Source organism: Globicephala melas, chromosome 7 (genome assembly GCF_963455315.2).
Source record: "Globicephala melas chromosome 7, mGloMel1.2, whole genome shotgun sequence".
NCBI lineage: Eukaryota > Metazoa > Chordata > Mammalia > Artiodactyla > Delphinidae > Globicephala > Globicephala melas.
Window position 1 is genome coordinate 32,347,280 of NC_083320.1, and position 24,886 is coordinate 32,372,165.

Sequence of the window (24,886 nt, forward strand, 5' to 3'; positions counted from 1 at the left end):
GAACGCAGACACAAAAAATCACATATGAGTCCATTTATATGAAGTGTCTAGAATAGGCAAATTCATAAAGACAAAAAGATTAATGGTTGCCAGGAGGCAGAGGGAGAGGGGGATGGGGAAATGATGGCTAAAGGGTACAGGCTTCTTTCTGGAGTGATGAATATGTTCTGGAATCAGATAGTGGTGACGGTTGCACAATCTTGTGAATACAATAAAAACCCACTAAACTGTACACTTTAAATAGGTGAATTTTACAGTATGTGAAATATATCTCAATTCAAAAAATTTAAATGGCCACAAATGGCTACTGTACTAGACAGCACAGCCATAGAGGGTGCCTAAATTCAAAGCAGCCTTCGATTAGCAAGAAACAGACTTCTGTTTTCAGCCATTTGAGAAGTAGGGGCTGGGAAGAGAGCAGGAACAGACAAATTTAAGACTAGCAAAGAAGTGCTAAACATTTGGACTGTAATTGCTCAAAACTTTTGAATATAAATTCAGATGAAAGTCCAAAAGCTATAACCCAAGGATGGATGACTTCATAACAGTGTTTAACCTCTATGGGCATAAGCTTCTGAGTTTATAAAAAGAAAATTAACTACAAGAGCATTTCCCAGACTGTGCTGTAGGTCTTATTAATAGCTACTGGGCATCCAAAAACAGTTTCGAGGACTAATACATTTTGTGAAACACTACATGTAGGTAACTTAAACAGGTTTCTTTACTGCAAGACTTCCCAGAACACTTGAAATGATATTGTGTTTCGTAGGTTCAAAAGGGGCACATTATGCAGTAACTACTTTACAACAAATATTTTTACATATTACACAATTCTGGTTTGGGAAATACTGAACTATATGAGTTATAACGGTTCCACCAGCTTTAGAGCTATATGAGTTCGATCCCTGGCCCGGGAATATCCCACATGCCACAGAGCAACTAAGCCCATGCGCCACAACTACTGAGCCTGTGCTCTAGAGCCCGCGTGCCACAACTACTGAAGCCTGCATGCCTAGAGCCCATGCTCTGCAACGAGAGAAGCCACGACAATGAAAAGCCCACACACTGCAACGAAGAGTAGACCCCGCTTGCTGCAACTAGAGAAAGCCTGCACACAGCAACAAAGACCCAACACAGCCAAAAATAAAAACAAATGAATAAACTTATAAAAACAAAAACAAACAAAAAAACCTATGGGATACTGCAAAAGCAGTTCTAAGAGAGAAGTTTCTAGCAATACAACCCTACCTCAAGAAACAAGAAAAATCTCATAGAAACAATCTAACCTTACACCTAAAGGAACTAGAGAAAGAAGAACAAACAAAAACCAAAGTTAGTAGAAGGAAAGATATCATAAAGATCAGAGCAGACATAAATGAAATAGAAACAAAGAAAACGATACCAAAGATCAATAACACTAGAAGCTGGTTCTTTGAGAAGATAAACAAAATTGATAAACCATTAGCCAGACTCATTAAGAAAAAGAGGGAGAGGACTCAAATCAATAAAATTAGAAATGAAAAAGGAGAAGTTACAACAGACACCACAGAAATACAAAGCATCCTAAGAGACTACTACAAGCAACTCTATGCCAATAAAATGGACAACCTAGAAAAAAAGGACAAATTCTTGGAAAGGTATAACCTTCCAAGACTAAACCAGGAAGAAATAGAAAATATAAACAGACCAATCACAAGTAATGAAATTGAAACTGTGATTAAAAATCTCCCAACAGGGCTTCCCTGGTGGCGCAGTGGTTGAGAGTCGGCCTGCCGATGCAGGGGACACGGGTTCGTGCCCCGGTCTGGGAAGATCGCACATGCCACGGAGCGGCTGGGCCCATGAACCACGGCCGCTGAGCCTGCGCATCCGGAGCCTGTGCTATGCAGTGGGAGAGGCCGCAAGAGTGAGAGGCCAGCGTAATGCAAAAAAAAAAAAAAAAAAAAAAAAATCTCCCAACAAACAAAAGTCTAGGACTAGATGGCTTCTCAGGTGAATTCTATCAAACATTTAGAGAAGAGCTAATACCCATCCTTCTCAAACTCTTGCAAGAAACTGCAGAGGAAGGAACACTTCCAAACTCATTGTAGAAGGCCACCATCACCTTGATACCAAAACCAGACAAAGATACTACAAAAAAACAAAATTACATACCAATATCACTGATGAATATAGATACAAAAATCCTCAAGAAAATACTAGCAAACAGAATCCACCAACATATTAAAAGGATCAGACACCATGATCAAGTGGGATTTATCCCAGGGATGCAAGGATTCTTCAATAGATGCAAATCAATGAATGTGATACACCATATTAACAAACTGAAGAAGAAAAACCATATGATCATCTCAATAGATGCAGATAAGGCTTTTGACAAAATTCAACAGCCATTTATGAAAAAAACTCTCCAGAAAGTGGGCATAGAGGGAAACTACCTCAACATAATAAAGGCCATATACAACAAACCCACAGCAAACATCATTCTCAATGGTGAAAAAGTGAAAGCATTTCCTTTAAGATCAGGAACAAGACAAGGATGTCCACTCTCACCACTATTATTCAACACAGTTTTGGAAGTCCTAGCCATGGCAATCAGAGAAGAAAAATAAATAAAAGGAATCCAAATTGGAAAAGAAGAAGTAAAACTGTCACTGTTTGCAGATGACATGATACTATACATAGAGAATCCTAAAGATGCCACCAGAAAACTACTAGAGCTAATCAATGAATCTGGTAAAGTTGCAGGATACAATATTAACGCACAGAAATCTCTTGCATTCCTATACACTAACAACAAAAGATCAGAAGAGAAATTAAGGAAACAATCCCATTCACCACTGCAACAAAAAGAATAGAATACCTAGGAACAAACCTACTTAAGGAGACAAAGGACCTGTATGCAGAAAACTATAAGACACTGATGAAAGAGATCAAAGATGACACAAACAGATGGAGAGATATACCATGTTCTTGGATTTTAAGAATCAATACTGTGAAAATGACTATACTACCCCAAGCAATCTACAGATTCAGTGAAATCCCTATCAAATTGCCAGTGACATTTTTTACAGAACTAGAACAAGAAATCTTAAAATTGGTATGGAGACACAAAAGACCCTGGATAGCCAAAGCAATCTTGAGGGAAAGAAACGGAGCTGGAGGAATCAGACTCCCTGACTTCAGACTATACTATAAAGCTACAGTAATCAAGATAATATGGTAGTGGCATAAAAACAGAAATATAGATCAACAGAACAGGAGAGAAAGCCCAGAGATAAACCCACACACCTATGGTCAACTAATCTATGACAAAGGAGGCAAGGATACACAATGGAGAAAAGACAGTCTCTTCAATAAGTGGTACTGGGAAAACTGGACAGCTACGTGTAAGAGAATGAAATTACAACACTCCCTAACACCATAAACAAAAATAAACTCAAAATGGATTAAAGATCTAAATGTAAGACCGGACACTATAAAACTCTTAGAGGAAAATATAGGAAGAAGACTCTTTGACATAAATCACAGCAAGATCCTTTTTGACCCACCTCCTAGAGTAATGGAAATAAAAACAAAAATAAACAAATGGCACCTGATGAAACTTAAAAGCTTTTGTACAGCAAAGGAAACCATAAAGAAGACAAAAAGACAACCCTCAGATTGGGGGAAAATATTTGCAAACAAATCAATGGACAAAGGATTAATCTCCAAAAATTATAAACAGCTCATGCAGCTCAATATTAAAAAAACAAACAACCCAACCAAAATATGGGCAGAAGACCTAAACAGACAGTTCTCCAAAGAAGACATACAGGTGGCCAAGAGGCACATGAAAAGATGCTCAACATCACTAATTATTAGAGAAATGTAAATCAAAACTACAAAGAGGGGCTTCCCTGGTGGCGCAGTGGTTGGGAGTCTGCCTGCCGATGCAGAGGACGCGGGTTCGTGCCCCAGTCCGGGAGGATCCCACGTGCCGCGGAGCGGCTGGGCCCGTGGGTCATGGCCGCTGAGCCTGCACGTCCGGAGGCTGTGCTCCGCAACGGGAGAGGCCACAGCAGTGAGAGGCCCACGTACCACAAAAACAAAACAAAACAAAAAAAACTACAAAGAGGTATCACCTCACACCAGTCAGAATGGCCATCATCACGAAATCTACGAACAACAAATGCTGGAGAGGGTGTGGAGAAAAGGGAATCCTCTTGCACTGTTGGTGGGAATGTAAATTGATAGAGCCACTATGGAGAACAGTATGGAAGGTCCTTAAAAAACTAAAAATGGAACTACCATACGACCCAGCAATCCCACTACTGGGTATATACCCAGAGAAAACCATAATTCAAAAAGACACATGCACCCCAATGTTCATTGTAGCACTATTTACGATAGCCAGGTCATGGAAGCAACCTAAATGCCCATTAACAGACGAATGGATAAAGAAGATGTGGTACATATATACAATGGAATATTACTCAGCCATAAAAAGGAATGAAATTGGGTCATTTGTAGAGATGTGCATGGACCTAGAGACTGTCATACAAAGTAAAGTCAAGTCAGAAAGGGAAAAATAAATATCATATATTAATGCATATATGTGGAATCTAGAAAAATGGTACAAATGAACCGGTTTGCAAGGCAAAAATGGAGACACAGATGTAGAGAACAAACATATGGACCCCAGGGGGGAAAGTGGGGGGGTGGGGGTGGGATGAACTGGGAGATTGGGATTGACATTTATACACTAATATGTATAAAACAGATAACTAATAAGAACCTGCTGTATTAAAAAAAATAAAATTAAAAAAACTTCTGATGTGTTAAATCACCTCCATCTACGGAAATTCAATCTCCCTAATTCAGCCTGATGTTCACTTGCATGGTTCACTCCTCTCTGTGGAGGTAAAACACAAAAGTTACAGGGAAGGATTCAAACATCAGTCCTCAAATTTCTACTTTCTCCTTCTTCATTCTAGGTACTTTTAACATTATTCTATTTGCGAGAACAAACAGAAGTTAAACACATAAATACAAACCTCCTTTCTGTATACTCTATGACCATCATAAAAAGCAAAGATTACCACCACTAAAAGTCTCTTTTTAAAGCAAGGTATAAAAGTAATATAGAACATGAACATAATATTTTTAAAATATATGATACGTAGATGTACATGTCAAAAAGATTTAAAAGTATAAATACCAGATGTATATTCAAAATGATTAGGCAATTTTAAGTTTGTTCCTTAATATTTGTATTTTCTAATAATTTTTCAACAATAAGCATGCATTTTAATGGTTTTTATTAGGAATGTGCAATCTTTATATCATTTTAGTAACACTTTTTAATGAAACTGACTAGTAAGCCATGATTCTGTTATGCCCTTATAAACCCTTCCTGCAATTTTTAATGAATTCTGAGAGTATCCTTGCTGATAATGAGAAAAAAGGAAAGCTATTAATGACATCTTTCCCATTATTCAAAAGAAAGATTTCAGAGAAAACATTAAGGTAAATTCTTGTTTTTTTAACATCTTTATTGGAGTATAATTGCTTTACAATGTTGTGTTAGTTTCTGCCGTATAACAAAGTGAATCAGCTATACGTATACATATACCCCCATATCCCCTCCCTCTTGCATCTCCCTCCCACCATCCCTATCCCACCCCTCTAGATAGTCAAAGAACCGAGGTGATCTCCCCGTGCTATGCAGCTGCTTCCCACTAGCTAGCTATTTTACATTTGGTAGTGTATATATGTCCATGCCACTCTCTCACTTTGTCACAGCTTACCCTTCCCCCTCCCCATGTCCTCAAGTCCATTCTCTACGTCTGCGTCTTTATTCCTGTCCTGCCCCTAGGTTCTTCAGAACCTTTTTTTTTTTTTTTAGATTCCATATATTATGTGTTAGCATTCGGTATTTGTTTTTCTCTGATTTACTTCACTCTGTATGACAGACTCTAGGTCCATCCACCTCACTACAAATAACTCAATTTCATTTTTTTATGGCTGAGTAATATTCCATTGCATATATGTGCCACACCTTCTTTATCCATTCATCTGTCGACGGACACTTAGGTTGCTTCCATGTCCTGGCTATTGTAAATAGTGCTGCAGTCAACATTGTGGTACATGACTCTTTTTGAATTATGGTTTTCTCAGGGTATATGCCTAGTAGTGGGACTGCTGGGTCGTATGCTAGTTCTATTTTTAGTTTTTTAAGGACCCTCCATACTGTTCTCCATAGTGGCTGTATCAATTTACATTCCCACCAGCAGTGCAAGAGGGTTCCCTCTTCTCTACACCCCCTCCAGCATTTATCAAAACATTAAGGTAAATTCTTAATTTCTGTTCTTCTGAGCAAAGCCATTTTACTGGATGACTTTGTTCTTAATCCAAACAGTGGACAACGGGATTTTACTATGTATCTATGTGAATTAACACTCACAAAAAGGAATAACTTTCTTTTATCTAAGAAAAGGAAAAATATAAATATGAATAAGTTGGCTTTTCAGACTTACTTTAGTAAAGTAACAAATATAATCTTACTTCATCCACCAAAGCATTAAAGCAACCCATGTTATTATAAAATTCTCCGTATGTAAATATGTAGATTCCAAGTTAATCAAAAATGTTTTAAAGTTTCTGGACATTTCCTAGATTAGGAATCAATGTTTATATTTATAAATGAAGAAAAAAAAAAAACACAGGTCTTACATTTATCTCCAAAAAGTCCTTAACAATAACTTTAATCCTTTTTACAGGAAAGAAAATCAATCGGGGAAACGGGAAACTGTAGTTATCACTTTTTATCATCACATTTTAGAAAAAATATTTTGACTATCACTTTTTCTAGAGGTTGAAATAAAACAGAATCGTCTAACTTTTTACTAAAGATGATTTTTAAATTTCTAATGTTAACTGCATTATTAACCTGGAAAACTACTACTTACAACTCTGCTGTACCTGTAGATTGTGTGTGTGTGTTAATACAGGTAATATCTGATCACTCCTAATGCCAATAGATAACATTTCTGAAGGACATTTTCATGATAGAAATAATTTAAACACAGTATGTTTGTTTTCAGAAGGACAGCACACCATTTTCCTTCCTTTCCTCAATCTTCACACTAAATATAATCCACATTTAGAATATTCTTATTTACCTTATTTTTTTATACTCCAATGCATAAAACCAGCTATTTAAGGACACTGAGCAAAGAACCTTATCATTTGTTACTTATGATCAGTAGATTTGCCTTTTTTCTGCTTTACAGGCAAAAATTATATTTCCACAAAATAAAATGAGTGTTGGGTGAGTTAACTTGAGCTAATGGTTAGGACATGATGCTATAATAAGGCTAGATTGACCATTTGATCACCGATCCCACCAAATGACTTTCATCTATAGCAGGGTCACAGGCAGCATCGAAACTCCTGCTGGTCAGTTTGCTGGTCACCAAGAAGAGCCAGGCAAATGAGCAGCTGGGTCAGCACAAATCCACTATCACCATCTTCTATTTATCAACTTTACCACGAACAAATCATGTAAGAGTTGTCATCTGGGGAGAGATCCCCAACAATATCCCCACTGGATCTTAACACAGATGATAATCTAAGAGGTAAAAGTGTAAAGTTTATTTTAGATGCTAAGTTGAAGAAATAAGATATTTTAAAACCCAAGTACATTTCTATTAACCAGTATTTATACTTTGAATTTTAAAATACCATCCCATTAAATTCTGAGTCCCATTGCTAAGACAAATGATGGCAGTAACATTCTTCTCTCTTGAACTGGAATAAATGTATAAAATATATAAAAAGATGACAGTTGTTGATCCCTTTACTCTCTCAGCTTTATTAATTCAGGTACTTTTACCTTTATGTAACAACTGTAATATAAGAGGAACTATACCTTCAAATTACGATAAAAATTATCTTCCAAAGAGAGAGAAATCTGTTTCTTTTTTTTTTTAATTTAGTGGTGATAACCGCAACCCAATCAGTTTTCCACCCTCAATTTCTCTTCTGACTTGTAACTCTTTCTCATAATATGTTGCACAAGGGATTGTAATAACAACTTCAGTCCTTTTAATTTGCCTCTCCTAGAGACTGTGAATTCCCAGAGTGAGGACAGCATAGCTTCTTCCTTCTTCCCACCTGCAGCCCATTAAGAGTATAAACTGACACACTACATGGTATTCATTTGCTCACAGATCAGCCTCTCCTACTAACTACACTATGAGATTCTGTGGACACTAGGTATGAATCATCAACACTTGACACACTGCCAGGCTATAGACTTTCAAATGTATTTAGTGAAAAACTGAGCATTTTAACCTTTGAATCTCTCCTACCACACTCAGTATCAGCAAAGCACCTGATGAATATGGACAATTGTACTTTTTGTATGAATCTTTGACCCAAGTCACATTCTTTCTTTTCCTACTAGCCATACTTTCAACTGCCTCTTTGGAGGGAAAAGCCTTGGGTTATGTCTGATTTATTCTCCAATACAAATATTCCCTACAAGAAAATACAGAGTTCAAGATATGTCTAATCAAGCAAAATCTCACAATACTATCCTTGATCAACCATGTGGTCCTTACAAAATTTATGAACCTGTAAATTTTAACACCTATTTTTTTTGGTTTAAACCAAGACTTGAGAATGCTTCCCAATACAGCCGATGTTAAGAAGGATGCCTGGAGAGATGGAGGTGGGAACAGGAAAAAAAGACCATAGTAAAGGAACAATTTAACTTATTTCTTCCATTTCCACCTTCATCCCAAGAGAATTTAAATGGGAAGGGAAAAAATGGAGGTAGAACCTGTGATTCAGAATAAGCTATAAAGAAAACAAAAGATACTAACTTTGCAAACCGTGCATTTTAAACTATCCTTTCATATAATTTTTAAAGAGGAATTTTTTTTAATCCACAGTCTTTTGCTTCTTCCAGGAGCAGCTGGATTTCATCTCACCCAATATCCCCCACCTCCATACACATACATACAGCACTACCACTGTGCCAAACCAATCATCACAGGAAAAACTAAACCATGAGGATCATTTCCTAATTCTCTCTGAAAAATAATCCCCAATTTTTTCCGCAAAGACAAATTACCTATTCTAATGGGATTGAAGGGAGGTGGCGGGACGGAAGATTTCATTATCATGCAGCTTCTCACTCTCTATAGGGAGAAAAATGGCATTAACTTCCAACAAGGGACAGCTTACTCTTTTACTGTATCCCCAGTTAGAACCTAAAAACAAGCAAAAAACCAAAAACCGATCTTTTGATGCATTCAAATGAATAGAAAGCTGAGACAGTTTACTCTGCAGCAATATAACCCCTTAAAAATCCTCCAGAGCTTGGGGGATGGGGGTGACCCATCAATCCCCCCACACCCTTGCCATATGGGGGAGCAAGATTCTGTCAAATAGAAAATGCCACTCTCCGCCTCCTCCGCCATCCCGAAAATTGACTGGCACCGAGTGCGGAGGCGGCCGAGGGAAGAAGCGAGGAGGCGGGGGACACCACACACACACACACACACACCACACACACACACACCACACCACACACCCACACACACCACACCACACACCACACACACACACACGCACACACCACACCCGCACCAAGGGCTGATTCATGGCTTTTTTAAATGTTTTAAAGCTACAATTTCCTCCAACCGGAGAATTCTCACCCATTCCCCAACCCCAGCTCCCACCATGCTCCTCCCCCCGCTACATAGGGGTCAGCTGGACTGTATCCCCGCCGCGGCCTCGACCCCACGCGCCCTACGCCCCCAGGCGCGCGGCCCCCGGCCGGGGGTCCCCCACGCGCCCTCACCACCCCGAGGCCCGACGCGCCCAGGCCGGGAGATGAGTCGCACCTGGATGTAGTTGTTCTCGCAGTAATCGGCCACCCGTTCCAGATTCGTGTAACTGTCGAAGAGGGCCCGGCGGCCCCCCGGGATTTCCTCCTCCAGCAGCATCTGCAGCTCCGCCATCTTCACATCCTCCTCCTCCTCATACAGACCGCAGAGGCAGTGGCGGCAGTAGCGCCAGGGAAACCCAAGACTGGGAGAGGAGGAGCGGCGGCGACGGCGGCAGCAACCGGGAGGAGCGAGAAACACTCCCCGCCAGCGACAGGGGAGGGGGCAGCAGGAACGGGGGCGGGGCGCGAGCCGACGGACTCAGAGGACGGTCACCGCGGCGACGGCCGGCACGGCGCGCGCACGCGCGCTCGCCTCCCTCCGCCTCCGGGAGCCCGAAAAAGATTCCCACCCTTGGTCGCGCCGCCCGCCCCTCCCCCACTTCCGGCGTCTCCTAGCGACCGCGGGAGTGGGGGCCGGGATGCGCGCGGGAGTAGCGCGCGCGGTTAACCCTTCGGCCCCCGCAGGTTGCGTGGCTGGAGAAGCGCCCCGGGCTGTCTTTGTTAGTCAGGCGTGAACACCCACCCGGCTCCGCCGTCTTTTGGCCCGCGTCTTCAGCGACTCCCCTCGGTGTTATCCTCAACCTGGGGCCCAACCCCATGGTCATGGGCCTGAGGGATAACATCAGCCCACTAAACTTCCATGCAGCTTTAAGTGCCGCCCCACTTTTCATTTTTCTCTTCATCTTTGACCTCATCCATTCTCTCTGGTACAGATAAATTTCAATTTCCTAATCCCAAATTTCCTGTCCTTGGCCTTTTTTGCACCTGTTTGCCCATTGACACCGTTTCCCCCGGCCAGGTTAGCCTCTGTTCTGTTCTCCTTTGACCATCCTCCAGACTTCAGCTTTTTGCGCTTGCCTCTCTCTCTTTGCTATGCTTCCTCAGTGACCACCTTTTCTGTCATTTCTCTGAGTCTGTCAACTTCACTTTTTTCTTCGTCTGTTCCGTGTTTAAAGTTTCGAAAACGGTTTTGCTGGTACTTTCATTCCTCACAGGGCTGTTACATGGATAAAATAAAAGTTTAAAGCACCTCGGGAAACGATAAATGACACAAAAATTCAAGGTAGGTCATTTTGATCTTGCAGTTATTATTCTGTTATTCCTTAGATACTATATCTTTTTTTCCTAAATCTGACTACTACACACAATGCAATCTTAGAAAACTAAAATTCGTGACAACTGCTGAGATATTATAAAGTCCATGACCTTTATTTGTACTGTGGAAAGTCAAGGTTGACTACATTTGCAGTTTAGAGCAAGATTCATTATTTCAACTCTTGTATTTGTGATCTCTTGGCCCTCCTACAGTGATTCCCCTCCCCATTTTTTTCTTCCCAGATTATGAGGAAACTATATTATACTTTCTCAAAAAATCACTTTAATGCCTTACCATTACACATTTCTGGAGCAATCTCTGATGATGTTATATTAGCTTTATTATATGCACATTAGCAAATTGTGTTTTCTCTGTGGAACCCAAATTAAAGGATACTGAAAATGTTGTTCCAGTCCAGCTAGTTTTGTTCTTAACCACTTTAAACATCTTCTGTATTAGTGGTTCTCAAACTTAAGTGTGAAGAGCTCTTTCAAATGAAAGCTGCAAGGTCACACTTGAGATTCATTAGCTTTAGTGATGGAATGGAGTAGTTACTTAAATGGCCCATAAACATGCTTCAGGGATTAACATATTAGATCAAGCAAACTTTTCTTTGGGACTAAAGTTCAATGAATCAAAGGCTACTGTTGGAACTGTGTTAAGTCCACCAGGGTAAGTTAAATGCTAAACAGACTCCTCCCCCATTACTTGTTTCCACCTAGCATTCTTTCAAATACTGCTTAGCAATTAGCCCAATAAACAGTTCTCCCCAGAGGGATGATTCTTCATCCTAGGTATCACTGCGTGAAGATTCTAGTATGCACTTTCTCAAATTAATATGTGACTTCTTTGGATCTTAGCTTCCTTATCTGAAAAATCAAAGGGTTAAACTCAGGTCAGTTCTTAAACTTCTGAGTGGATTGGAATCACCTGCAGGGCTTGTTGAACCGCAGGATCGCTAGGCCCCAGCCCCACACTTTCTGATTCAGTTGGTCTGCCCCACTTAATAGTTCTAACAAGGTCCCAGGTGGTGCCAATGAAACTGTCCTTCTGGCTCTGAAGGTCTAAGTGGGACTCTTTGCCGAGAGAAGACCTTTTAATATTTGGCAGAATCTAAGAATTGAAGGACATAGATACACACTTCTGCTGCCACCAAGAACATTTCAGCAAAAAAGAAGACAACTACAAAATCTATACAAAGTACATGCATCGTGTGTGCATATATATTATCTGAGTGGAAGGATTGTAGGGTTTTTTGGTTTTGCGCATCTTAATTCCTCTAAAATGAGCATGGATTAGTTTATAAGAGTCCGGTGAGGCTATTATCTCCCCAAATCAGAGAGAATACTTTTATTAATGCATCCCAAGATGACATTTTTAAAGCAATTTTATCATCAGTTTGATTCAAAGTAAGCATTAAAAAGTCACAGATTTTTTACATATTAACCCAGTCATGCCAAGTGCAGTTGATGTTTTTTTTAATCTAATTGCAGGTCCTTATATTTATTTCCAAATTATGCCTTGGCTTTTTCCCAGATTTAAACCCTCATTACCATCTCCTGAAATAAATTATCTTCCTTCACATCACCTACTGATTTGATAAGCAAGACTTTGGGGTTCATTATAGCTTTCAATAAGAATGTTGAAGAATTCAAGGCCAAGAAGAGGGCCTAACGGCTTGGCCCTGGAAGACTCACTTAGTTGGTCAGAGCCATTCTCAGTATGCCTTAAACTGGGCCACTTGTGATTGTACCTTAAAGGATTCACATTTATCCAGTATTTCATCATCATAGTCACATGACTGGTGAGAAAGTGTCAAATTCTTCGGCTGAAATACAGATACTGTGGAATTCCCCTGATGTATCTCATCCTAGCAACTCTATACTTAAATGAGGAAATTAAGGTAAAGCATATAATATATTGCCTAATATTATGGGCTCTAAAGAAATAAATGTTGCTTAACTGAATTGTTTACATTGCTTATCTTATGATACCTAGAAGACATACCGATTCACTTCAGACTTTCTGCCCAGACTCTTCCTGTACACACTGACATGATAATTCATCATAAACATTGTTTTCAGGGACTTCCCTGGTGGTCCAGTGGGTAAGACTCCATGCTCCCAATGCAGGGGGCCTGGGTTCCATCCCTGGTCGGGGAACTAGATCCCACGTGCATACCACAATAAGACCACATGACACAACTAAGAAGTCCGCATGCTGCAACTAAAGATCCTGTGTGCTAAGACTTGGCACAGCCAAAATAAATAAATAAACATTAAAAAAAGGAAAAAAAGATGCTCAACATCACTAATCATCAGGGAAACGAGACATCACCTCACACATGTCAGAAGAGCTATCACCAAAAAGAATACAAAAAAAAACCCCATTATTTTCATCATTAACTCTTTGCCTCCAAATTTTCAGTCTCTTTTAAATGACATCAACCTATCAGGTTTAAAATCCTTAACATTGAGTATTAATTAGTAGTTAATACTACTGTATTTTCTCATACATTTAAAAAATTTATTAGAGAATAATATCTATGGCACCTAAAGAATACCATGTGTTTCATTTCCACACGGCACTTTCTGTAATATTTATCCCTTTTCCTGGTTTTACATTAAATGCTTGGAAACTATTAAATAAGAAACTATAAGAATGTCATCCTTCTTCATGAAGATACTTGGGACTGTTTTCTTTCTTTACCTTGAGGATCTCAAAACTAGTTTTCTGGCTGCTATATGATTTTATCAGGCAATACCAAGTTGGATATGTATGTACATACACAGTTCAACGAATGAATATATATTTCAATGAAATTTAAAAGAATTCCTTTTTAAGTAGTTAAGTTCCCTGTTTGAGATATTACACAGTAGTAATCAGGAGAAATGCAAAGCAGAGTGTTTTACTCAAGCAATGACATGGTTAACTTAGTTCTTCTTACCCCAAACAAGAAAAATAATTATCAGTGATTAATATTTTCATACACATTTATACACATTTTGGGGTTTTAATCAAATTTAAGACTACCAGGAAATTTTAATACCAAGTGCATATAATGTGTATATATTAAATTTTTGAAACAAATTTTCTGTATGTGATCAGAAGATAAATGACTGGGATCTAAGCCTTATATTTTTAGGCACACTTTATCATCTGAAACTTTGGTTTCAGTTTTAGTGATATAAACCTTGGTCTCAATTTTAGGGATACTTATTTAATGGTTAAAAATGTACCAAACTACTAAAAAAGAAGCTTTACTGTGCAATAGAGCATTCCATGCTTTATAGCTATATGAATACACATTTTAAGAAATAAGTTAAAAATGACTGGAAAGAATACAAAGAATCCTCCAAAATTAGTCTGTAAGAAAAAAAATCCCCTCCCATTTTCAGGAAGTCAGGAGTCCACAAGTCTCATACATATTTTTTTCATTTTTATTGTTAAGTTATTAAGTCATTTTTTTGTCTCTTTATTATGGAAATTACAAACATACAGTACGGAGAATGGTGTAATGAATACACAAACATCCACTGATTAGATGCAACAATGGCTTCTATTTTACCTTATATTATTCTTATGATACAGAATTTTAAAGAAAATTACAATAATCATGACATTTAACCCCTAAATACTTTATTATATATCTCTAAAAAACAAGGATATTTTGCCACATAACCACAATATTGTTGCACATCTAACAAAATCAGCAATAATCCCCTCATACTAACCAATACCCAATAAAAAGCATTTTTCAAGAAGAAATTACTCTTGAGAGAAAATAACATATACCCAAGATACAACCTGGAAGGATTGTATTTAAATATTTAGAATCGATAATAGTTTCCTGTAAGAGACAACAAAAGAGCTCCCTTTCCCGTGAAAAGTGAAAAGAGGAAAAAAGTTTTTCCATCAAACCATGAGAGTGGACAATATAAACCTGAAATTCTTCATGACAACATATCTCTGTGTATAGACATAACCAATGGGGTAGATAATTTATCTTGAAAGGCATATGGTTTTGAAGAATAAAAAGTCCTCAGTTCTTTAAGTTTCTACTAAAATTGGTTTTACATATCCCTCCCCCACAAAAACAGTGAATTTCAGAGCTAAAGCATAAAACAGATCATCCTTTCCCACAGCAGAGAGATCACCAATCAGTTCACAAAAATTGGATTTCTAAAATTAGCTACTTTTGTTCACACTTTGTCTTAAATTATGTTAAAGGTTTTATAGAGCATCAAGCCTCAAAACGTACTAACTAGGTTTTTATTACTGACAGCGATACTGACCTTCACTTAATAACATGAACTGCTAAGAGTTTGAAATATGCCAGTTTTTCTGATTATGCTTTAATACCATTAGAACCTGTATGCTGAATATTCACTGCAGCATGTATGATTTTCAAAGCTGCTAACTTTTTTTTATAACAATCTGTTCCTTATCAGTTTCAGTAATATTGCAAACAAAGAGGTTATACTTTGACAAAATTGCTAACTAAACATCATGGTATATGGTAGTAAGTCTCACTTGTATAGTACAAGGTTGCTAAGAATATCATTGACCACCGATTGCTATGTTCATGAAATGGAATGTAGAAGAGGTTAACAGCAAAAAAAGTGACTCATGATTTTCCTTGTCAAAGTAATTTTATGTAGCCTCTTGGAAAGAAAGGAGCAGAAGAGAATAACTTTGGTATTTTAAAATGGCAAGGAATACTGAATTTAACTACACTTAAAATACATCAGTAGGATTTCTTCCTTCCTCCTCCACAGGAATTAATAATATATTTCTCACAGATTTCTATTATCTAGATGTCCAACCATATGAATAAGTGAATGACTCATATCACTGAAATATTTCATAGGGTTTTATAATGATATTTCAGGGAAAAATCCCATTTTACCTTCCAGCAGAAAATGTTTGGCAATTATTAAAATACAGGAAAGTAAGAGCTCCATCAGTGAAATGGGGCTTCAGATAAGAGACTTATAGTGTACTGTATCACTTTTGCAACTTTAATAATCTGTATTATGAAATTGCTTTTAAGTTTGGCATCTATTTGTTGCCTATTTTGTAAATAATTTTAAGACATCCTAGAGAGTTTTAAATCGCTTGATGATAAATCATGAAAAAGACATTTATGGATATTTGCCAGGACAACTAGCATACAACCAGGAGGTACAGCCCTCAAAAACCACTGAGTCACAGCACCATGCTGTGTAAGGTCAGATGTGTCCAGGGCTAGCTTCATGGGCTGCAACCAGTGCAGTCCCACAGAAGCCCACACCTCAGAAGGACCCTATGTTGGGGTATAACACTTTGAAGGCACTGCAGTGAAATTCTCGAATTTTATTTGTGAATTTGTATTTTGTAAGTGAAGTCCAATGGGACCCTGGAGTATACGCCCGGGGCTTAGAGTTTACTTCCCTGCCTCCCTAGACATGTTCTCAGTTACCAGCTTCCTGCTCCCCGGTGCCCTGCACCCTGCCTGGCCTCCCTCTAACCATCCCTGCCCATTACCACTGCTGCCTTCCACCCAGAGCAGCAGTAAGATTGCATTAGGAGGAGAGTTGATGAAGGAGGCCCACTTTCTGCCACGTCACCCTCCAGGGGGGGCCTGGGAGCAGGTGTGGGGAGGGCTGGAGTCCAGCCAGCAGTTTGCTCTGCAGCATCTTGAGGCAGGGCAAGGAAGAAGTCATCTCTGCTTTGGGCTGGCCACACCACAGCATGTTCACCAGGTAACTGGGCGGGGCTCCTCTGCCTACCCCTGATCCAGGTAAACAACATTGTCCCAGCATGGAAACTTCAATCCCTTGGGGGTGGGGTGGGGAGGGGGGTCTCTCATCAACCATAGGTTAAAAGAGCAGACCCAACGGTGGGAAGGGGGGAGACTGACTTCATCCCCAGCTAAGACCCCATATTTTCATTTTGCACTGGGCACACAAATTATGTAGTTGGCCCTGATTGTGCCTCTTACAATAAAAATAAGCCCCCAAACCTTTATAAACGTCATAGCATGTCCCATCATAGATGGGACATCTCTTTTCAAGTGTTTGTTTTTAGGAGACTATTATCCTATTTCTTCCAGTTATCAATAGCATAGTATAGTAACTTAGGCAGTTCTTTTTGGCTTAGGGGGCCTTTCCTTGGTTTTAAATTCATCCTTTAGAGAATAATATGAAACCAAAAGGAAATCACATTCTGAACAAGTTTGGGGGAAAAAAAATTGTGCTAGCCTGGGCAAATTCTCATATAAAATAAGTTCTCTCAGCTTTCATTTCCCCCTTTTATAAGGCTATTGGATTAGAACATATCCGTGGAATCTCTTAAATGTAACATAGTTTTACAAAGTCTATTAAGACTAAAGTAAATTCAAAGCTAGCACATTAGTAGATCATACTTCTAATCTCAATTAATTATCTTCAGGGGTTCTTAAATTGCAAAAAAAAATTTATTATTATTATTTTTTACTATACCACAGAGGAACTAAAATATAAAACACAAACATAGCTCTTTAGCAAGCATCTCAAAATCTCAGGCAGCCATGTTGAGTTCTCAAATTCAAGTCATAGTTACCAGAAGGTACCAGTGACTACCCCCTTATTCCACTGCTTAATAAATTCATATTTCCAGAATTGAGGATGAGAATTCCTTCCTCCTAAACTTTGGGTGTCCAAAATCCTAGTCTTCTTCTCCTGGCCCCTGACGTGCAAAAGAGAGACTGACAGACAAGTGCATATGAAGTGAGGTAAAAGTAAGTGAAGAGGTCTGATAACGGTATCTCTCTAGGATTGCTGGATTGGAGTTCAGGCTAGAAGGAGTCTCTGGGGTGTCTCTGTGCACATGGCTGGCCATTGTAGAGCTGTCTCTTGTGGTTCTGAGTCAACCTATATTATGGATTAGATTTAGATGATCCCAAGGAGACTGGATCAGTTTGGGGGCTATCCAAGAGATTTAGTCCAAAATTTCCCAAACCTCCTAGGGCCCTCCTACAAATCCTCTAAATATGAAAAAAAACAGAAACTCAGAACAGACTCATGGTTCTATTTCAATCCAGAATTTCATCTTGGGTTTGAAGCCAGATCAATCTCTGATCGTGGAGAGAACAAGATGACATTTACCTTGGTGGGATCACCATGCTACAGAACTGCTCTGATGCTTGACTTGCATTTCTCAAAATTATATAATTCCCACAGGGCACCATCTAGATAGAAATACACCACAGTGCCCAATTCTTGTGATTAAACCCTGTATTGAGAAAGATGAAAACCTCAGAGACAGACATAAATTTTATACACACATTAAGAAAGGTTGTCATGGCAACTGCGCTTGAAGATATGTATTTTTAAATCTAAGTAAATTTAACATTCAAAACACATTTGCATCTCTCTCAAAGGCTCTGTATCAAGAATATTAAACAAATTTTTTCCAATTCCCTTTGCATCTACACTTCCTTGGAAGCTTAACAAAATCCTATGAATATAATAACAGCATTGACTTAAGCACCTATCTTTGGAAGACTATGAGAAAATCCAAAATGAAAGCCAAATAATGTTGCTCTTCTACTCCCAGAGGCCCTAGATTTCCCCCTCTAAAATTTTAAATTGTGAGCAGGCTAAGCCATATAATCTCTACAAGGTCCTTTTAAGCTCTAAAAATCAATTATCTATTAGCTGCTGACCTTGCAACATAGCAACAAATCATGAAAGATGAACACACCTAGTGCTGCAGTATAATTGAACAATTCATACAAATGACTATAATCAATATTGCTCTTTAACCTAGTCAAACCAATTCCTAGCTTTGTTTCGTCTCACTCTGAACAATCTCCAGGATTTCTATTCAGCATCAATGTTGACAGTTTTCCTTGATAAGATATGTAGTTTAATTCTCTTGCTCATAAACTTAAAGTAACAAAAATAATGGCTTGACTCCCAACGGTTCCTTGTGCTTCTTGCACCTCTAGAGCCTGTAACTGAAGCCTTCTGTTCTCTGTCATGTAGTCAACTACAAGTTTCTTCCTTTGTCCCTTTCAGCCACTAACCTAAAGGGTCCTTGAGTTGCTTCCAAACCCAGGACCTAGAGAGCTCAAGTGCTAGAAAGTTAAGCTTTGGCACATGAGACTCGGGTTCTTCCTCCTGGGGTGAAGCACAGAAGAGAGAGAACACAGTAAATTCCATGTCTGTTTGGCTCAGTGCTATATCCCCAGCGTCTGCAATAAGATCTGACACACATTAAGTGACCAATAAAAAAGTGTTGCCTAACTAAATGGGTCACATTTCTTTGGACAGAAATGGAAGTCAGGAGACGGAGAGAGTCAGGAGAGTAAGAGGGCTCTGTCCTCTGACAGGGAAAAGAGGAGGAGGTGAGGGAGTGAGAGAACATGGAATTCAGGTACCTTGGTTCTAATATGGTCACTCCTAGTCTGGAGAATCTCTGGACCATGCATAGGTTAAAGAACTACCTAAGACAGATGTTCCTTTAGACTCCTTTTGTCTGTAGATCATTTTGGACACGACATCTATAGATCTACTGAACACTGTATCTCCATGAAACACTGGTTTTTCAGGATAATAGGTATAACTTGAAAAAGGGGTACCTTCATCAAATACATTTGGAACACTCAGTGTTACACCAAGTTAAAATAGGTTTCCTTACAGTAGAACTTCTCAGTTCTTCCAATATATTAATATTCGTTCTGAGAAAGAATATATGTATATAAACAGAATGAATACGATCGAGGAAACTTTTTCTCAGAGTATCTCATAGGATAGGGTACCATGAGACACACTTTGGGAAATAATGCTGTTGCTAACCTAATAAAAAAAACTCTGATCCTTAAACATTTCCTAGTTTTAATGATGACCTAGTGATAAGATATAGAAGGAACAAAGGACTACTTGCTTACCAACTATTTTGGTTGATATTTTGTAGAACTATAGGCTATTATAAACCTATGTTCACACCTAATACAGGCATCACTGAAAGATGTCCATACAACATCTTCTTAAATACTTCCAGCAATGGGGTACTTAGCATATTACAAAGTGCTGTTAGCATTAGAGGTTGTGTGGCTATCTGGAAATCTTTTTCAACTATTAAGTAACTTCAATAATCTCCTTTATTCTATATGCAGAGAAAAACCTAATGAAGATTTCATTCATTTATTCAAAAATATTTACTGATTGCCTTTTTGGAGACAGGAACATTACAACTTTATCTATAATATAGTTACAAAATAAGTTTCATTCTCTACTATCATGTGTTAAAAATTAAAACAAGAATTTGCAAGTATTTTAGATGTATATAAATGTAGATTTTTTAAAAAACTACCAAACAGGATTATTTGTGACTTATTTGCTCCTGGCAGTTTAGCCATGCTATAACAAGATCCATTCCCAATCTGTAGAAAGACATCCACCAAACTGTAAACTGAATGAATGGGAAGCCGACTGGAAGAAAGAATGTCATTTCCTGCCTTTTGTTTACTGTCTAGATATTTTACAAAATGGCTCCCAGCTCAAATTTTACAATTATCCATTCACTCAGTGTCATAAAATTCTATAAATCAAACATGAAATTGATTTCTATTGTATTTTAAAAGTCTACTCCCACCCCAAAATAAGACCTTACAAAATTGAAGTAACAAAAGAAAATGTCTGAAATGCATTAAATGAAAAGTAGATCAAATTGTTCTGATTGCAATAGGTAAAAATATACGTATGTGGGAACAGGAAAAAACTTAAAACAGTTGTACAAGTGGCAGCTGAGTTGGCAATATTTAGTTTCCTTTGAGATTTCTTTTAATACTGCTGTTACATTACTCTTTTAATCATTTTCTTTAGCTATTATGAACTGTACATCATTTGAAACTATTGCTTGGTTCTCTCTTAAATAAGAACAAAACCCCACTAAACCCCACTGAAGCTATTAAGATAATCTGAAGTTTAGATCTTTTACTATTTCTTAGCTAGTATCTGCTGTCTTTATTTACAGTATTTATTCTAGCAGGAATGAAGAACTATTTTAGTTAGTCCTACCTGTACCTACTATTACTTTCTAAGGACTAAATGAGATGAGTATATAAAGAATTTGGTGTGTAACAAATGCTCATTCCAGTCCCTTGTTCTACTTTGGCAAGTTTCAGTCTCACTCCTTTTTTATCAGTGCAGATCACTGACAACGCTCAAAGCAACACAGTATCCAGCCTTTCTGGCCATGCTCATTTTCTGACTTCTGCAATAACAGCAACTGCTTTGTTGTCACTGCCTCCCTTCCCCCAACTCCTCCCCTTCTACCTTCATCATTGGTCTTAGGAACTCAGGAAACAGGCATAGGACTGGCTAAGAAGAAAAATAAGGTCGTTAGCATCAACTTGTTGACAATATAAAAACCCACCCTTGAAAATAGTGTCCATTTCTCTCGCAGCTGTCTTCTCACAGCTACTAAATGACTCCTTGATTCTACCGGCCATGTCTTCACTGTTACACACTCAGTAGAATTATGTTTTTTTAAGCAGTTTTCAATGTGTCAACATAACCGCATGTGAAAAAAAGGTACATTTTATAAAGGGTAACAGTACTTTTTATGGGTCTGGAGAAAAAAATAAACATGTCTTCAGGGAAGAATTTTAATCTGTTTCCCCCAGAGACCAAAAACAACAACAAAGATTCTTAAAATGTCCTCTTAAAAGATGAAATGCTATCTCAATTATATATTATAATTATATATTATGCTATCCCAATTATCCCTTAATTATATTGAAGATTTTTCTTAGGATAATGGAGTAATTTCATTTCTTAAATGCTCATTGTAACACCTAGATTATGCTATGACTTTAGCAACTTGGTTCTACTAATATATAACTGTTTTGATAGAATAGATGGAGAACTAAGGCCATTTTTAAAGTTGAAAAGAATAACAATATTTGAGAAGGGAAAGAGGCAGAGAAAACGACTGACAAGTCTGTGCTTACATTCTGAGTGAGAAGAATAGTAATGTTCCAGCTGTGGAAAACACTACTGGTTCATAACATATTAAATGAAGAGAACATTGTATATAATATGTCTGTAAAAATTACATGTGGATTAAAGTGTAGAAGGATCCACCTCAGAAGCTTAACACTGGTTAAGTTCAAATAGTGGTGATGGAGTTTCCTATTTTTGTGCTTCTATGTTTCCTATATTTTTCTACAATAAACCCATATAATTTTCTAACAAAAAAATAGAGCATTTTGTCTTTAAAATACACACTATTTTAATATAAAGAAAACAAATAAATTTTGATAGTCTATAAATAAGATAGAATCTATTTATATAAAAAAATGAAACTGCACATTTGTGGGCCAAACAGCATGTGAGTTTTTCATTTTTCCCAAACATATGCACAGAATTAATTGTTTTGAATTTTATTAGCACAAAGTGTGGAAGAGCCCTTTCATTCCATAAAAAATGTGTTGTGTTGATGTTTTTAACAATAAACTTCTGAACTATCAAAAAGAATGTAGATCAAAATCAGTGAAGAAATAGTTTTTAAAAAGCCAGAAAGCTATAAAACTTAAAGAGTCCTGCTAGAGCCATGCTACGAGCCATCAGTAACACTGAGGCTACTAAAATTTAGGTCATTTGACAAATACAGAGGGCCACGTAAGAACAACAGTGAATGGATAACTTATTTTACATATGATTAACAGTAATTTTTATTTTTTAAAAATCCTCTAGAAAAATGACTTATTTTTAATGTTTCAAGTTATTTATGTAACTCTGGATAAAATATGCTTATTTACCTGATTCTTCTATGCTCTATTTTCCTCGATTCCATCATTATTATACATTGTCTCACTTACTGGCAACATGCCAACACCCTGACTCTGGTTCAGTTACCCTGTTTTTGCCTTGATCATGGCTAATCAGGTCGCACTTGCTTTAAAATTCCACTGATCTCACCTGATTTTACTGACACTCGGTTTACATATCAACTGGCTACTCTAACCTTCCAGTGCCAGTTTCCAAACCAATTAAGGTACTTGGATAACAAAGGAAGATGCTCTTTATACGCAAAACCATAGAATATGATAGGCGACAGGGAATAAATGTAACAACATGCCTTTGTAGAAACATGATGCTAGGAACTAAGAATACATTTCACTTAAAGTTTCAGAATTTAAATTATTCCATAAATTAAATGTTTTTGTCAGAAATAAAGGCTGCATCTAGTTACTTAGTTTCTATGTTTAACTACTTATTACTAGGTCTAAAATGTTAGCTATATAACCATAAACACAACATAAAATAACTCAATTAATAACTAGGGTACATTCTTGAAACTAAAATTACAAGAGAAATTCAGCAGTGTCAAAAACAAGCCCATCTGCAAACATTTATCACTATTCTTCCTTTCCTCTCTATCAGCACTTGGCATACTTCCTTCATATCTCCTTTTATCTTTAAAAAAACATATTTTTAAAAAAGAGTTCTTCAAGAACAGTGTAACCAAAGAAAGCAAACTAAAATACAATGCTGTCAATAAAAAAGCATTAAATATAAAAGTTACCAGTACTAAAATGTAAATTTGAAAGATACTTATTTTTGAAAAAGCCCCAATATTTCTTTGCTTACTAGTTAGACTGATCATTTTTCTAAAAGTTTATTAGCTGTTTCCCCTTATAAAAGCTGTTTTGTCTATTTATCTACTGTATGTTTTCTTAACAATTTGTTTGACCTCTTTATATGTAATATGGATATTATCCTTTTCTGTCATATATTTTGCAATTATTTTCGACCCATCTTTGTTTTATTTCTTTTAAATTTGGTTTCAGCTTTTAGTTAATGCTCTCTCATTTCTTATGGTTAGGATATGACATAATAATAAATAAATTCAGGAATTTTTTTTTACACAAATGATGATTAGTGGAGTAACAGAGTGCTACTACAATTTCCAGCAAAAAAAGGACAGACAAGCCTCACTCTTAGTTTGCTACTTAGGAAGGACACCACTTCAAAACACATTCAGAACTAACTGTATTATTTTCCAAATGATTCAGAACTGTTCAAAATGATGAGCAATGTATAAGTCATGAAATAAACACTGTTGTCTGGGAAGGCATACAAGCAAATACAAGGTATGTTATTCACTGAATTACTCAAACCTAATAACAATGATTAAACACAAACTAATTTATACTCAGAAAATAAAAATATTAATCCAATAAATAAAATTATATAAAGTCCTTTTTTTCTTCTCCTTTTTATGTAAAGTCCCCTTTAAGAGGATTTACTAAAAGTGTGAAAATGAGTTATTTTTCTCTTTTATGAATATTTAAAAAACATTATTGTGAAAAATAATTTCTCTTCAAGAATATTAATTTTAGAGATCAAACTAAGGCTAAGAATATGAAAACAATGACATAGAAACTGATAAAACAAAAGTTAAAAGTAGAAGTCCTCCCATTAAAATTATCACTATAATAATGCAATAAGTATAAAAGTATATAATGCACTAAGAAACTCTGATATACAAAAATTCAAATTTACATGATGAAGTACTAATAGGTGTTTATATTATACAATGATGCTTGGCTTATAAAAGGATTCAATACATATTTTCTAAATGGTCATTTCCCTCAACAAAGTTAAGTGTATACAATTTTAATATCTCTTTGAAACAGTGATCCAAGCTTCCTCCTTGGATGATGTTACGAGTTCATACTTAGTTTCAATAACTTGTCCCTCCACAGAAAGTAGGTGCAGTCTCCTCACCAGTACACTCAAAAGTACTGTGGTTACCATATATGCAAACCTAGTCAGGAAGAAAGTCAACTGGTTACTAAAGATTAACAACTATAC

The 24,886-nt window shown here is 37.3% G+C and overlaps 2 protein-coding genes across 52 annotated transcripts in view; both read right to left on the reverse strand.

The window, feature by feature from the left end:
- Positions 1-10,249, reverse strand: part of ABI2 (abl interactor 2) — a 102,042-nt gene extending 91,793 nt beyond the window's left edge. For 9 of the 49 annotated variants that reach the window (XM_060302009.1, XM_060301999.1, XM_060301990.2 and 6 more), the window contains exon 1: positions 9,897-10,247. In XM_060302009.1, the coding sequence (XP_060157992.1) occupies positions 9,897-10,013 (117 nt within the window). In that variant the 5' untranslated portion in view covers positions 10,014-10,247. Of the gene's footprint in view, positions 1-9,896 lie in introns of all 49 variants that reach the window. The other 40 variants (XM_060301978.1, XM_060302018.1, XM_060301997.2 and 37 more) reach the window with 9 other exon arrangements.
- A 4,213-nt stretch (positions 10,250-14,462) lies between these two features.
- CYP20A1 (cytochrome P450 family 20 subfamily A member 1) overlaps positions 14,463-24,886 on the reverse strand; it is a 78,495-nt gene continuing 68,071 nt past the window's right edge. For all 3 annotated transcript variants that reach the window (XM_030854244.3, XM_070045925.1, XM_060302022.2), the window contains one exon: positions 14,463-24,839. In XM_030854244.3, coding sequence (XP_030710104.1) covers positions 24,689-24,839 — 151 coding nt within the window. In that variant the 3' untranslated portion in view covers positions 14,463-24,688. The remainder of the gene's footprint in view (positions 24,840-24,886) is intronic.